Source organism: Rhinoraja longicauda, chromosome 21, assembly GCF_053455715.1.
Source record: "Rhinoraja longicauda isolate Sanriku21f chromosome 21, sRhiLon1.1, whole genome shotgun sequence".
Lineage (NCBI taxonomy): Eukaryota > Metazoa > Chordata > Chondrichthyes > Rajiformes > Arhynchobatidae > Rhinoraja > Rhinoraja longicauda.
Window position 1 is genome coordinate 10582220 of NC_135973.1, and position 17420 is coordinate 10599639.

Consider the following 17420-nt stretch of genomic DNA (forward strand, 5'->3'; position numbering starts at 1 on the left):
CCCCACAACCTTCAGTTTAATTTATTGTCATGTGCACTAAGGTACAGCGAAAAGCTTTTGTTGCATACTGATCATCAGATGCTGGTGATAACCCTATTACTAACTGTTCTCTAAAAGCTAAAAGATACAACATAAGTTGGTGAAATCTAATTTTCCCCATATACACTTCAAAAATTAGAACAAAAATTAATAACATGCCCGGTTTCAAGGCAAACCGCAAGATAGTTCAAAAGTGATATATATATTTATATATGTGCCTTGTGAAACGCAAAGGAAAGGATGTCAGTTTGTTACTAGTATATTACACATACATTGCTTGTCTGTTATAACCTTTTCGGGATTTCAATCATCACTTTGCTCCTGATAATCTTTTAGAAAAAGATAAGCATCTCAAATTTTTTTCAGGGCTAAGCTTTAACTTCGGCTGACGTGTCCAGGGAGATATCCCAAAATGCACTCAATATATCAAATAAAAAAAATATCAGATCAGAGCCAAAGCTAAACTAACTAATGAATGGAAGCAAAGATAAAAAAAAGATCTATTTAAATGCAGTTTACTGAATGAATATACAAGTATGCAATTAATTTATTCTACACCAAATGTGTTGACATTTTTGAAACTGCATTTTGAGTCAATGTTTTACACAGTGACATTATCGGAAAATCAGTCCATTCCATTTTAAATATCAAAGAGCAAACGTAATATCAAATAATATTTCAATGTAACATGATAAAACAAAAGGCTTGGGGAAAGTCAGAGAAGGCAGCCAAATATTTCATAGATTAAAAACAAAAAGTACTTCTACCACAGGATTAAAAAAACAAACTCAATAACGTTATTTTACTGTGCAATAAACCTACCGCTTATGATCTCTGCTACGTGATCTGGACCTGCAAAACAGTATTATTTAAGAGATTAATTATGGTAACAACTGATAACACAGAACACGATTTTTGTAATTAGTTGCTTAGAAAACGCATTAAGCCAATAATTGGTTTTATAAGTTCTGCTCCAAGAACTTATGAGACCAATTATTAATCAGAATACACAGATTACGATCAGAACTAAAACCTCCAAATGTAGCGGTACATTCACTTACTTTCTTTTCATCCTCTCTTCTTTCTCCCTTTCTTCTCTCCTCTTTAATCGCTCTTGATTCCTTCTTTCTTGTTTCTCTGCAACGACTTTCTACAATTCCAAAGGAAGGAATGAATGAGAATGCAGGAATATTCATCTCAACTATCAGTTGCAAACTAAATAAACGTAAAAAATATCTTGACAATTACAAAGGAAAATGGCATAAACTACAAAAAAAAAGCAACAGATTACTTCCAACATGATGAAATATAAACCTAGGAAGAAACCATCGGCTTCATGAAACACATTTGCTTTGTACCCCCCTACATACAATAGTAAATTGTAACTTTGTTACTGTATAATTTAAAAAATACCTTCAGATGATCTAATTTCTCCCGTATTTGTATGAATCCCAAGTGCAGTTTGCCTCCAAAATGATCGGCAAGTCGGCGATCATTGTCATGAAGGCCCAGGTATGCCGAACATATTTCACAGACTCGCAGTTTTTGTTGCTGGAAGCTAGAAGCAGGCATTGAATTCCTATATTCGTCCTATGCAAAACAAAACATGAAACAAAGGAACTTTTAAAATATCAAAACACCAAATTTAGCAATTAAAATATAATCAACTAGCAAGTGATTAATTACATTATATGGCAAATTTTTAAACATTTATTGTTAAATTGGCAAGATTTGTGACTATCAGCGTCAAGTTTCCACAAGTTATATTTATAGTTAATTGCTGCTTATTCTTACTCCAATGTTGATGAGATATCTTCAATAGGAATCTCTCAGTAGGAATTATGCAATAATATTTTGTCTAAAGATATCAGTATGTCAGCAATTTTGAATTAGACATTAAAAGGTCAAAAACAGTGTTCTGAGAAGAGCAGTTTTCCTCATATTCATGGTTTAAATATATTATAATACATATATTACAACATATTGTTGTATACCTAAAAAAAGTATTAAAATTATGTTTGTAATAATAAAATGATTTTTTAATATTATTAAAATTGATAACAAATCAATTTATTACCATAAATAATGATAAAGCTAAAATTTTAAAAGATTTTTAAGATTTATCTTAAAATCTTCAAAATATATATTTTGATTCTATATCACATTAACATTTGTGGGATTGTTTGCCTGTATCCCAATAATTTGCTCTGTGTGGAACAGACGACTACTTTAAATACCAGCAAAGATAGTAGGAAATCTAATCAAAGCGTAGGCATCTGATGGTTTGTTTTTACGCCACTAATTTACTGGCTGTCAAGAAGCATAAACATGAAAACCTCATTCTAAATCAGTTACAGTAACAATGCAAGACCAGCTGTATTAGCATGCATGTTTTAAAAAATGTGATATAGCAGATACCTCTGCTTCCCTCTTTTTTGTTCGCACTCTTTCTACTTCCTGCATGACCTTCTGAGATTCTTCTACATTTCCTTCAGCTCCAAGTTGTTCAGCTTTTGCCAAAAGCTTTCCTATTTCTTCATTCAGCTCATGCACTTTTTCTGCCTGTAAAAATACACCAATTGTTGCATCAGTGGTAAAGGAGATGATATGCATCAGAGCTGAATGTTCCAGATTTGTGCATGCACTTTTCACGAAGTAGCTGGAAAGAGAATAAGTATTATTCTATATTTATAATCAAGGATACATTCGGAGCAGATTCAAGAAAACATGCTGAATGTTAAAGTTTAAAATTAAAAAGATGGGGAAATTGCAAAAAAAAAAAAAAAAACTGCATGGGTGCAAGTTTTTTGTTTTTCAAAAATCTATGCAAGCCATGAAATATATTTAAAGAAAAGTCAGAACCTTGTTAGTTTCAATACATAGCTAAAAATGTAGCATTAAGGTTTCATATTTTACCCAATTATAAAAATGCATTCTGCATGTCTGCACTTAGTGAAACAATCTTCTACAAAATCATATTTTTATATCATTCATACCATAAATAAGAAAAATTGTAAAATTAACCTCTGTGCCTCCTCGTGTGATTGAGTAAAAGCATCAAAATTTAAGAACAGAGCAATTATAATTGGGTTGCAAGCAATAATTATGGAATGGCTGTGTTTACTTTATTAATTGTTGTAATTTGCAAATGTTAATAGACATATTTGTTTTGAAGGAGAACATGGACGCTGTATATACTTTTATAACAGACATTTAAAATAATGCCCATTACCCATTTTTTGTGCTGCATTTTAATTTAATGATCAGCTTTTTTTTCAATACACATGTTTTGGTACATTATGGTTTAGGGAAATGATTGGTTCAATTTACAGTGTATGCTAATCCAAGGCAAGTTCAGTAGGTAGGCGGCAAAGTCTGGAAATAGCTGACAGAAAGGTTAGATACCTTGAGTAGCTGAAATGAGCCAAGAAGCACCTTAAGAGTCAGGGGCACCCAAATGCACAATTTGCCCCCTTGTGGTTGAGGCCTGATATAGCAGATCTGCTCCTTAACCAAGGACCTTGCTTTCTCTCCGATCATAAATATACTCAAAGACTAAGCATCCAACATTACAGTCCAGGATTGAAGGAAGAACTGGCTGAGTACAATCACCAGCAGTAAGTGGATCAATCAGTAAAGATGTATTGTTAAAGATTCATTGCAACTACCATCCACATCATCAAGGATGACCTACCCCAAGGGATCAAAATCGTCTACAGAACAGATAGCAGACTTTTTAAATCTTGCCCGTCGCAAGTCCAAGACTAAGACATCTACGAGCTCCCTCATCGAGTTCCAATACGCAGACAACAACTGTGTTGCAGCTCTCAGAAAATCATCTGCAACAGATCCTGACTGCCTTCAACAATGCATACACAAAACTTGGACTTACCATCAACTCCAAGAAGACTCGGGTTATCTACCAATCGTCATCAACTGAGACAAATCGGAACGAACCGTCAATTCAACTTGGTGAAATAACCCTGGAAAATGTGGATCACTTTCCATACCTTGGAAGTCACCTCTCCTCCAATGTCGACCTTGATGACGAGATCCAACATAGTGTGCTGGAACAGCTTTTGGACATCTTCGAACAAGAGTCTTTCAAAATTGTGACATCCGAACAGACACCAAAATGTTAGTGTACAAAGCAATGGTGGTTCCAACACTCCTGTATGCATCAGAAACCTGGGCAACATATTCACTCCATCTGAAAACACTTGAAAAGTTCTATCAACGATGTCTTCGAAGCAGCTTAAATATCAGCTGGGAAGACAGAAGAAGCAACGTCAGCGTGCTGAATGAAACAAAAACATCAAGCATCGAAGCCTTCGTCATCAAGAACCAACTAAGATGGAGCGGTCATGTTGCTCGGAAGGAACACAACCAAAGCAAGTCTACTCCCAGCTTAAAAAAGGCAAACGCAAAAGAGGCGGACAAAAGAAGAGATTCAGACGCCTTAAAAGCCAGCATGAAGAAATGTGAAATCGACATTGAAAATTGGGAAGCCAATGCCAAGGACAGGAAACGCTGGTGAACCATCATCCAAAAGGGAACAGCGACTTTCGAAGCCAACAGATGCGCAGAATTAGAAAATAAGTAAACGGAAAGAGAGGCAGCAACAACCAAAGCCCGATCTGACATCTGGAATTACCTGCCATGAATGCCAAAGAACTTTCAAAGCCAGGATTGGACTCATAAGCCACCTGACAGCTCATAAAAACAACGGAACGTAGACCATCATCCTCGACCTCGAGGGATAGCCACGACGATTGTTAAAGATGTCTACCTGGAGAAAGATGCATTCTCCAACAGAAATCTAGGTAGATCCCTTTAACTAATGCCAAAGCTTGCCTCAAATGTCTGGGTCAGACTGGCTTCAGTATTCACACTAACGCTATATCTACAGTAGAGTTTCCAATGCAATTTTAAAAGATAATGCAAACTTTCAACTTCTCCCAAAAACTTTTGTATGCTTCAATGCAATCACCTTGCCTACGAAAGACCAAGGAACATGGTCCACGTTATTCAATAAGTCCCAGGAATGCACCAGGGAAATACTGTTGTACTATATTTCATTAATGTAATTAAAAATCATTAATATTGAAAGATATGCAGATGATACTAAGCTGGGAGGTAGTGTGAATTGTGAGGAAGATGCAATAAGGCTGCAGGGTGACTTGGACAGGTTGTGTGAGTGGGCGGATACATGGCAGATGCAGTTTAATGTAGATAAGTGTGAGGTTATTCACTTTGGAAGTAAGAATAGAAAGGCAGATTATTATCTGAATGGTGTCAAGTTAGGAAGAGGGGATGTTCAACGAGATCTGGGTGTCCTAGTGCATCAGTCACTGAAAGGAAGCATGCAGGTACAGCAGGCAGTGAAGAAAGCCAATGGAATGTTGGCCTTCGTAACAAGAGGAGTTGAGTATAGGAGCAAAGAGGTCCTTCTACAGTTGTACCGGGCCCTGGTGAGACCGCACCTGGAGTACTGTGTGCAGTTTTGGTCTCCAAATTTGAGGAAGGATATTCTTGCTATTGAGGGCGTGCAGCGTAGGTTCACTAGGTTAATTCCCGGAATGGCAGGACTGTCGTATGTTGAAAGGCTGGAGCAATTAGGCTTGTATACACTGGAATTTAGAAGGATGAGGGGGGATCTTATTGAAACATATAAGATAATTAGGGGATTGGACACATTAGAGGCAGGAAACATGTTCCCAATGTTGGGGGAGTCCAGAACAAGGGGCCACAGTTTAAGAATAAGGGGTAGGCCATTTAGAACGGAGATGAGGAAGAACTTTTTCAGTCAGAGAGTGGTGAAGGTGTGGAATTCTCTGCCTCAGAAGGCAGTGGAGGCCAGTTCGTTGGATGCTTTCAAGAGAGAGCTGGATAGAGCTCTTAAGGATAGCGGAGTGAGGGGGTATGGGGAGAAGGCAGGAACGGGGTACTGATTGAGAGTGATCAGCCATGATCGCATTGAATGGCGGTGCTGGCTCGAAGGGCTGAATGGCCTACTCCTGCACCTATTGTCTATTGTCTATATCAAGTGTGACCAATTGTCAAATTGAAAATTGCTTAAGCATATGCAAGCAGAAAAGTGAAAAAAAAACAGCAACTGTTTAATCAAGGCATTCTTATAGTACCATAAAGCGACCAACTGTACCAGATCCATGACAATCTTCAACCAAATAATATTTGGAAAAATATTACACTCTGTGGTAAAGTTACTTCACTAGAGAATTAGGATGTAGGTTACATTAATGTCTTCTCACAGATTTGAAATACAGGCCTACACCGATTTTCCGGCACCCTTGGTCTCAGAGCCTGTTTTGCCGGACCAACAGAGGCCACGGCATCTGAGTGTGGGCAAATTCAACCTGGCCATTGGCTGCGGAAGTCCCGATGAGATAGAGATCAACCGCCTCACCTGGCCTAGGCACATTTTCGGGGGACGGGACGGATTTCAAGTGTGCTCACATAATTTTGTCTGGATTAATCACACGTTGCCAGGGGAGAGAAAGAAAAAATAAAAATAATAAATATAATTTTTTTTTAAAAATTTAAAAATCGGTCATGGACCCGTACTTCATTTTCACAAAGAACTTTCATCCTGTCTTCACCAAGTTAAAGAATCTTAAGGTTTAGAAAAACATTTAAACAAACAGGTAGATATGCGTTGAAACAGAGTTCAATGGATGAGTAACACGAACCACTGAAAGCCAAAATTCATTTGAAAACCGGCGAGACAATCGACTCAGTGGATGCAAATCAGATGGTTCAAAAAACTATGAAGAGAAGTTAGGCTCCAAACAACCAGTAACAAGTTAGAAGTTTTTTGGACAATCGGTTGGGTTTTTGGCAAAGTCGACGCTGTAATTTGCAGGCCTGTGTTGCAAGCCTTTACTGTCCTTGTCTGTTTTGGACAGATCAATTGATTACATAATTAAATCAGGATGGCAGATCGTAACTCTTAAAAACATATTGACTGCTTCACCTTGCAAATATTGAGGCAGCTATCGATAGGTGAAAAAAAATCTCCCTTCGCAGTAACCACCAGGTTAAGTCAACCTGGTTGATGATAAAATAGCAGGAAAAAGCAATGACTGCCCATGCAGCAATTTGGCTCACCAAGTCCACGTCAACCATCAACCACCCTTTTAGTCTTGTCAAAGAGCACTGGGTTAACTATGCTTGAATTCCTTCCACAACAAAAGAAAGTACATTTTAAATTGCATTCATTTGGTTGAATTAACCAAATTCACTGCCCCTCCCCCTCCATGCCCCATCTAATGGCATTATTAATAAATGTATAATTCAGATCAACAGAACAAAGGAATGCATATTCAAGTTAAAGTAAATGGCAAATATACCTTAGCAGCAACTTCAGCACTTATTTCTTCTTGCGTTTCTGCCAAACGCTTCTTGGCAATATCTGTTCTTCTATCACAATCAACGATAAAACTTTCAAGATGTTCCATTGCCTGGGAAATGATAGAGACAAGTTCACAGTAACATTTTTAGACTTTAGACAGCCCCACCATGCTTGGAATGCTTGATCCATTCCTCACCTTCTCGCTTGTCATACTTGCCAAAGCAAGCCTCCAAGAGTTCTGGCTGAACTCCACAAACCTATCCGAAATATTGTGCTGCATCGTACCGTTTCAAACCTCAAATACTAAGACCTCTATTTTCTTCAAACACCAGTCATTTCCCTGCACCTAGCACTGACTTTAAGAATAAATGCTCTCTTGCCATGATTCCCCAAATATAATTGCCACACTTTAAGAGCCTACACTCGGCACTGATAATTTACCCATTTAATTCCCTCTGCATTCTGCCCCCTCCATTTAAAATCCATTTAGGTAAGTATACTTTAGTTTAGTGATCCAGCCCTTCAGCCCACTAATCACTAGTTCACACTAGTTCTATGTTATCCCACTTTGGCAACCATTCCCTACACAGAGCAATTAAGAGGCCAATTAACCTACAAACGCATGTATCTTTGGGGTGTACACGGTCATAGGGAGAACATTCAAACTCCACACAGACAGCAACCAAGGCCAGGGTGATGCTACGGGGCAGATCTACCATCTGCTCCAGTGCAGCCTGACAAATTTCAGATTATTGAAAATCCTGGATTAAACCTGAAGATTCCTATTTGTAGATACTGCACTGTAATTTGCTTCAATATACCAGGAAATGCAAGGGAAAAATGAGAAACAACAGCACAGATTTTTTTTTGGCAGAAACAAATCATCACTTTGGAACATTTATCCTCATTAGAAATAAGTGTTGTAGTCTAAAGGTAGCTGGAATAAAACACAATCTGAATGCAATTGCTGAAAAGATCTGTCATATTAAACTACATAACAGATCTTGATTTGTGCAAGAATGCAACCTCAATTTGCTTTAGAATAAGTCCTGAAGCAATCCAGAAGTTATAAAATATTGTATATTACCAATTCTGGTCACACGTCTCTATAGTTATCTCCAGTTTAAGTTTAAACTGATCTATAGATTAGCTTCTATTGGTGTTCCTCATGATCAATTGTAATATAATACTACGTGTTAAGTAACATATTATAAAAGTAGAACCAATTATTAATAAGCACACTATTTGATTTTAGCAAACATGTGTTGGACTAGTAACTGTAAAGCAGTGTCCTTAATTACAATTAATTGCATTTAATTACTTTTCTGTTAATGTTATTTCTGAAGTGAGGATACAGTGAGAATAAGAGCTGAAGGCCACAGGTTCTAGGATGCAGGGAGCAACGCATCACACAGAACAGCAGTGTTTGAGTACATACTGCATCCACAATGCAATGGTGGCAATGGAAGCGAATGATTGAAGTGGCAAATATGCCAGCCAAGTGAACTATTTGTTTCTATTGACCAAAAGCCCAAACATGCTTGTACTTCTTCAAATTTAGCATACTACATTTGGTGCTCATTGTGGCCCCCACTGCACTGGAGAAACCAAACACAGATTGGATAATTGCTTTGCGAACACCTGCTTTTAGCACAGCATGGTGGCACAGTTGTTGCCTTACAGTGCCGGACACCTGGGTCCGATCCCGACCATGGGTGATGCCTGTACGGAGTTTGTACGTTCTCCCCTTGACCTGCGTGGGTTTTATCAGAGATCTTCGGTTTCCTCCAACAAACTAAAGACGTACAGGTTTGAAGGTTAATTGGTTTGGTATGTGTAAATTGTCCGTAGCAGGTGTAGGATAGCGTTAATGTGCGGGAATCGCTGTTGGGTGTGGACACGGTGGGTCAACGGAACTAAAAAATAATTTAGTCAGGAGTTACTCCCAGCTTCCAATTGCTTGCGACGTCAATTCACTTCACTCTCATCTTTCCATCCGTAGTTTCCTGCCCTTGTTCAACAAAGGCACAATATCAGTGTGACCAACTTTCAGTGATTTATAAACTCTGCCTGGTCATTTCTATCCACCATCATGCTGTTTTTGCTTTTCTTTTTCTATTGTATACTCCAGGCCTCACTGGTAACAACGCATTACACACACAAAGAAGCTTGATGTAATTGAAACAGCCACTCCAACTGCCCTCGCCAACCCATTTAATTTCACCAGATGAGAAATATTTCCTTTGTTCCACACATCTCTCCTCTACCTTCTCAACACCAGAAACAATTTGTTTTTCTCTCTTTCCCTATTTCTACAATCTCAGACTTGAAACGTTAACTATTTCTCTTTCCCCAGATGCTGCCCGAGTTTTTCCAGTATTTTCCATTTTCACTTCAAATTTCCACAAAGCCTGGGTGTTTTTATTTTCAATATATCTGAAGTCAGGATAATGTGCGACATTTATGCAGAACCTGGAGATGATAATGATCCTGCAAGACTGCTGCATTTGTAGAAGATGGAACCCATAATTTGGGAGGTAATACTGGAGTAACTGTGTCAAGTTTCCACAGTGCTTCTAGTAGTACATATTGCAATGTTGATGAGAAAGAATGTCCGAGGTAGCAAATATGATACTGTTTAAATGGACTGCTTGTTCTAAATGTTAAGCACTGAAAATATTTCAAATTGCTTTTTGTAGGCAGTGGAAAGACTGGAGTCAAGAATCAAGTTACCCGTTGCAGTTTATCCAATATATCCACTGCTTGTTACCACAAATTTAACTTGCATTTCCAGATGGGCAAGATCCTCTGATTTTATCGTGGAGAAAGACATGACGACTGGGGTAGTTGGGTTAGTTAGGGGGGATGGCTTGAGGACCATCCACATTACCTTGAGGTGGCGCAAGATATCCTAAGGCGTACAAAGGTAGATAAATCTCCAGGGCCTGAACAAATATAACCAAGGACACCGTGGAAAGCTGGAGAAGACATTGCAGGAGCCCTGGCTGTGATCTATGAACCATCATTAGACACCAGTGAAATGCCAAAAGGCTGGAGGATGGCCAATGTTGTGCCTCTATTTAAGTAGGACTGCAAGGAAAAGTCTGGGCACTATAGACCAGTGAGCTTAATATCTGCACTTGACTGATGTTGTCTCACAAGCTGTTCATTTCCAAAATGTTTTTGCTCTTATTTCAGATATATAGTGTTTGCTCTCAATTGTTATCAGAATCTGTTTCTGGGTGGCCAGTGAATTTTCATCTAATTGTCACATTTAATAGTGATTTGATGCATCTCAACTACTAGCCAGATCGTTTAAAGCAGCTGAAAGTCTGCAATCATATAATAGGCCAGATTATGTAAAGGCAGCAGATTCTATGGAATGCAAAGGAGCCAAATTAATTTTCCCCACAATTTAATAACTGCACATGCACCAGTAACAATTTGAGGTTTGTAAATGCAGGACTTAAACACTAATCTCACTTGGTCATGTTTAACAGCAAGTTCTGCCTGCTTCAGAAATTTGCAAATTGACAATTTTTAACAATAAATGTTAGCAAAAGAGTAAACAATGAAAGAAAAAACAGTAAAGGGTAAAGAGGAAAGTACTTTCCTCCCCAACCCCCATGATCAGAAAAGTATAATCAGTTATTCATGCTCAAACTTTGGGTAACTTACATCGAGTTCAAAGAATAAATCTCTTTCTTTTGCAGCAATTTCATAATCAGCTCTCAAAGCAAGATCATGAATCTTTGTGCATTCTCCCAGGTCCATACGCTAGTAAATAGAAAATTTTAAGTGTAACCAGTTAAAATTCAATGCAATGTATTTTAAGCACAATATTTTGCTACAACAATGCATGTACTACAGTTCTATTATGTGGGCCGTAACAATTCCCCAATTAATTTTAAGCTTACTTCCTCTTTTCATCAGTAAAATTGTAAAGTTTAAAAATAGTCACCATATGTGACAACTAAAATGTTAACTCCATGCTAAAAATGATTAAATACTAAATAAAATTTCAATATATTGGTACAGCCTCGTAGCTTAACCATTAACAACAAAATATCCTGAAACCATTTTGTAACTCTGTTCCAGGAATTCAAAACTACTTATATTCCAACTGGTTGTAAAAAGCATCAATAAATATATTGCAAAATTTTAGCCTGGTGTATTCCAGGAAAACATATCCTGCCCGAAGAATGCCACACTGTGTGACAATACTTTATCATAAAGATTATTTTATGGACAAAACATATCTGAGATTAATCACAGAGTCTTCAATCAAACTGCCAGCCATCTTATGAGCGAGGGAGCTCCTAATTTTAGGAAGAAAATTCCTGAGTTTAGTGCCAAGTCTGATGAGTTATAGTCGTAATAATGGGGTGTAGGAATTTGCTTAAGAATTCTCAATGGGTCGTCCAATTGCTAAATTAAAGAGTGGAGAGGTAAACCATTCCATCCTTCAGTTTTGCTTCACCATTGAGTTTAGATGATCTCTATATTCCCAAAGAAGCTCAATCTCTATGATAAATTTTCCAAAAAAGTTCAATGACCCCCTCAGGGGAAAAGTTTAACATTTTCAGACAGCACAGGATGGTAGATAGGCCAACAAGAGGATAACAATCTTAAAACCCTGTCGGTGGACAAAGAGCCAATGAAAGCCAGGGTAAACGGCACAAGTTAGCTAGGCTGGTGCTGAGGACAAATCAACAAGGTGTTCAGGGGCAAAGCATGTTGATAGTACTGAAACCTGCCTACTTTTTATTCAAAGAGGGAAAACTTTGTATTAAGAGGGTTCTGAAATTCTGTTCAATCAATAGGACAAGAGAATTTTCCACACAGATTTTTGTTATTACAAATGAGACAAGTATAAATTGGCTTATCTATTAAAACACTTTAAATATAGTCTGGCTGCAATGCTTTTATTTGGAATATGAATTACATATCAATAAAGGTTTTAGAATTAATACATTTTTGAACTAAAAAATGGGCTAAATAAGAAACAAAATATTGAAAACTAGCAGACTGCTAAATTATTTTTGTTTGAAACTGATAGCAGCTATATCATTTTGTTGTAATACAAAACCAATTCTATAAAGTTAATGTTTTATTCAATAAACTACAGGGACATTTTAATACAAGGTCCACACAAGATGGAAATATACTGTAACTTTTAAATAGTTTAAGAGTTTAATAGTTTAATAACAATATGGCCTCAAGTACTGTATTTGATGTTATCGTCAGGGCTACATTTTGAAATCTCAAGATACACTTCTATTTTTACATTGATGCTCTGCATTGATGTGAAAAAGGTCATATATTGGAACTTAAAAATGTTTTACTTGCCCTGCTTACATAGGAGTTGGGTGATTAGAGAGGAATATACTGCAATCAGAGAAATTTTGAAGCACTGACCATCCATTCTAAAAGCTGAGAGGAGAAAGAAACCATAAACCAGATTGTGTGCGTAAATATTGTTCATTTTTCTTCTTTACCTCCCAAACCAGTAAAACAGTATTAACAAAACTACATACCGTTCCAGAAAGTATATCATGAGGACAGCAACCAAGAAGATGACTCTTGCAAACTCTATCATCTGAGAATTTCACTCGTTGTCGTGTTGCATCTCCTGAAACAAGGCAGTTTGAAGCTGATGAGCTCAAAATTGATTAAAGTGCTTCTGAATAAATGGACATCACCAGGCTGTTTTAGAGCCAAGTTACTGTGCTAATGCCTTCTTGCATATAATAATGAGACTATTTCCTCATCTTTATTGCAGAATAGGAATGATCTTTGGATAGTACACACAAAATTCATTGCCACACATTGGGATTATATTCTTCTCAAATCTTGGGCCTCTGGAATGTGTTATTTTAATCATACTAAGACATGCCTTTTTTATAAACATTGAAAAATGTTAAAAGGATTACCCAAAGCAGGTTTAAGTAAGTGAATGATGGGCAGAGTCCACTTTTACTGACACCACATGACAGCATCCAACACTTTCAGAAACAAAAGAACTCAGGTTAGGATTTGAATACACAATGAGCGTCCAAATGATACCACACAGCATTCTCAACCTTTGCGCCTCATCTGCAAAAAATTTTACTTGCTGTAAAAAAAAGGTTTTCTGAGCCACACCCTGTAGCAAGGTGTTTAACGGAAAGGTAAAATGTAACTGATGTGACAATTTAATGCTATTTTGTGTGTATGATAGTGTAATATTTCAATATAATTTATCTAAATTTGCAAGCATCCAAATACCATGTAGTGTCCCCACTGAATGCAGTTTATATTTAGTCTAAACTATGTTGTTTATATTAATTACTTTTGAAAAGCAAACACTTTTTTGATATTCATAACAGCTTTAAAAATTATTCATGACTCACGGCTCGATGAACATGAGGCTTTTCTGCAACTCCCTTGCAGATTGATGTAGGCAGGCAAAGATACATTGAACCTTTATAAATAAAACAAGGGGCCACAATTGTTCAGTTTGTATGAATAGAGATATGGGAAGCAAATTTCAAATGTAACTAAATAAAACATAACTGAGTTTCCTGTAATTGAGGTGCAAACCATTAATTTGCACTAAACTGCTAAAAGTCAAATTCCTACAAAAGGAACATCCAGGTAACACCTAATGTATTGGTTTAGAATGGGAACAGATGACAAAGATCAAACATTTGGCAATCAGTGAAAGAACAAACTACTTCTAGTTGTTTAACAAGTTAAAATTGGGAAGTGTCATTGTTTTGTTTAATCTCCTTTATAATTACAGATTTCTCTTGCCCTATGAATTAAAAAAACCTGAAACTCCACATTAAAAAATTCTATTTCATCAGATTTTGAAAGACGTCACATAAAAAAAAGGATATTAAAACAGTAAGGATTCTCTCCAATATAAATTATGAAAAGCATTATTTTTTCAAGTTCTAAGCAAAATTAACTCTCCAAATATTATTACGTACATTCTTAATAAAACTTTGAATCAAACAAAGCATATTAATGCAATGCATGAAGGTAGTGAAAATAAATCAACAGTACCCATGTCCCATCACGGCGAAAAGTTAGTGCTAAAATAGTTTCGCCATTATCAAAAACAGAAAGATCATTATAGAAACTTCAAAAGCGTCTCCTGATACATATTTGCAGTGATCACTTTTGAGGTTAAGGACACCGAATTTCCAAGGTCTTATGGGCATCAATTATCAAAATGCAGTTACATTGTGCCTCAGAGTTTTAACACGATGTAAACATCAAAAAGATGAACTGCTTTTGTTTCTTAAAAATAAAGCAATATTACTGGAATATTGTTCTGGGCATATTAGAGGGTTAACTCCTTCCTATGGGTATATATGTATGTAAACATGCTGAGCATGAAAACTGAAGATGGTATTTCTTCAAGTTTCAACTGTCTTTTTTTTATTGTTACCTTTTATTGTTATTGTTCCCTTCAGTAACAGGCACAAGTGGGGCAGAAAGATAGGAAATGTTTACCATACTTCACTCATGAGGAATATTTATGTTACTGGACACTGAAGCCACTTGGGATCCTGACATTACAGCTAAAATTCAAAACAAAATGACTGTTCAAAGATTTTAAAAGAATTTTGCTTTCATGTAATTATAAATACCCTATATATACATTGTTGTTAGTGTATACATTTGTTAGTGTTGTCTGGACAGATTCACAATATTGCACAGCACTGTTTCTTACATTTTACATCTTTTATTGATTTCATATATCAAAATAGGAAACACTCTGCAGACCTTTTAAACAAACTACTAAACCCACAAACATTAAATACAAGTCACTGGTAGGATGTTTCAATTTTGTTTTACAAATTGGACTGTGAGCATTTAAAACATATGGTCTCCACCTGATATTGTAAAAACATGAGAAATCAAAATAGGTAAGCGGCAATTTGGCCCCTGAGCCTCCATAGCCGCTTGGGTAGAGAATGCCAAAGATTTGTTTCCCCCTAGATAAATAAATTTCTCATCTGTCCTGAATGATCCTTCATGTTGAGTCTGTGGCCCTTGTCGCTAGCTATCACAGCATGAAGAAACATAATCCACCTTGTCAAAGCCATGTTATATTTTATTTGTTTAAATTAAATCATACCTCAGTCTGCTAAACTCAAGTGACAGACCCAGGTTGCTATAAAAATAATAGTTTTCTACTTTCCTATCAAATGTTTTAACTAAATAAAAAATCATATTCCACTTGCCACATCCTTGCCCATTTATTTAGCCTACCCATATCCTCCCCACAAACATTTCATTGTTCCATTGTCAGTACATATGCAAATTAAACACTCGAACATTACCAGCATCTTCTCACTAGCAAGTTGAATGTGTAATAATTGGTCCTTTCATCCAAATAGCTGACTTGGTTGTAAACCAATCCTTGCAACCACCCCATTAGTCATAGCCTGACATCCCATTAATGGCCTGTTTATTTCCACTTTATTCATTATTCCTTAACCAATTCTTACCATAACATCATCACCAATCACATAAATTTAACAACCCTTTGTATGACACCTATTCTAATGCTCTTCTTGACAGTCCAAACATACCCCATTTGCTAGTTCCTCCTAATCTACCCTGTTATGAACAATCTAAGGTTTCTGATATTTATGCATGAAATATGCTAATATATTAAATGTTAATTAGAAACATTAGCAAGCAGAAAATTATAAATGCTGGAAATCTGAAATATAAACAAAAAATACTCATCATAAAACAAAAACACAAAGCAGGTCAAGCAATAATCTGTGGAAGGAGAAACAGAAGCAATATTTCAGATTGATGATAAAAGGGTTGTTTCTCTCTTCAGACACAGCTTAACCTGCTGAGATTTTTGAATTTTCTGCTTTTGTTTCAAAATTCAGATTCTGTTAGGTTGAATATTTATTTACAATTCCCTTCAATAAGATCTTAGCTGATGGTTTCTAATAAGAATTTCACTGTCTGGGCCTTCTAAATTGTATTAAAATAGCAAAACTAAAGCAGCAGGTGCTAGTAATCCAAAAATAAGAAAACATTCAGAGGAAGATCAGAGGCAAGACAATCCGAATAGGTGTTCTCTACCTTTTCCAAGTCCTGGTGAAAGGTTTGAAACATTGGGGGGAAAAAATCTCTTCATTTCTCTTCTCAGAAGCTACCTGATCTACTGAATATTTCCAACAATCTGTTTCTGTGTTTTAAACACAGAAGGTATGGAGTGCGAGTTAGCCCTGCTTCATTTCCGCTTCTTTTAAATACTATTTCTCTTTGGAGCAAGTTACTCTGAATTGTGTATATAGTTAGTAATTAATTGTAAACAATCTTACTCACATCACAGTTTACATGCTAAAGAGAGAGAGGGTGTAACATTCGCGGCCTACGAGGCGTAAACCACTCCATGTGGCTTCCGTCCGTCCGTCCGCACATTACTAGTGTAGGTCAGATACAACTTAGCCCAGACCGGACTGGGTCACCTTCCATTTCGAGTGAAGAACACCTTGGGTACTGTTGCATATTTTCCTCTTCATTTGCGACGAACTTGACGGACTTTTTACTATATATATATTTTTAGCGAATCAATTGTTGTTTTGTTTTTTTTGTTTGAGGAGAAAACTGAATCCGGAAAACGAGAGGAGGAAAAATAAAAAATAAAAAGCAAGGAACGACAGGATAGAAAATAAAATCACACGCAGATGTTCATACTTACCGTCCCTGGATGTGCCCATTAACTGGTCCAGCATCGCTCTCATTTGAGCCTGAGCAGACATTGTTTTGATTTTTCCCCCACCCCCACCCCAAGATTTTTGGGGTGTTTTTTTTTTGTTAATTGTAAAAAAAACAATGTGTATATATTAGGAGTTTATATAATTGTGGGGAGAAACACTTGCGCGGTGAGTCCGAGGCCTAGTCGGCGCTCTCCCTCAGTAACGTACCCGAACCTTCCGGCCGGCCCTCGCTCGACGAGCCAAGCCGCGCCGAGGGGGGCTGCCGG

The 17420-nt window shown here is 36.9% G+C and overlaps 1 protein-coding gene across 10 annotated transcripts in view; it reads right to left on the reverse strand.

Moving 5' to 3' along the window:
- luc7l (LUC7-like (S. cerevisiae)) overlaps window positions 1–17403 on the reverse strand; it is a 28852-nt gene extending 11449 nt beyond the window's left edge. The window contains exons 1-11 of one of the 10 annotated variants that reach the window (XM_078417731.1): window positions 17136–17402; window positions 13804–13874; window positions 13345–13416; window positions 12949–13043; window positions 12770–12844; window positions 11090–11188; window positions 7410–7520; window positions 2458–2601; window positions 1453–1629; window positions 1101–1189; window positions 862–891 (exon numbers count right to left, since the gene is read on the reverse strand). In XM_078417731.1, the coding sequence (XP_078273857.1) occupies window positions 862–891; window positions 1101–1189; window positions 1453–1629; window positions 2458–2601; window positions 7410–7520; window positions 11090–11185 (647 nt within the window). In that variant the 5' untranslated portion in view covers window positions 11186–11188; window positions 12770–12844; window positions 12949–13043; ... (1 more) ...; window positions 13804–13874; window positions 17136–17402. The other 9 variants (XM_078417733.1, XM_078417732.1, XM_078417729.1 and 6 more) reach the window with 9 other exon arrangements.
- Window positions 17404–17420: the final 17 nt, after the last annotated feature.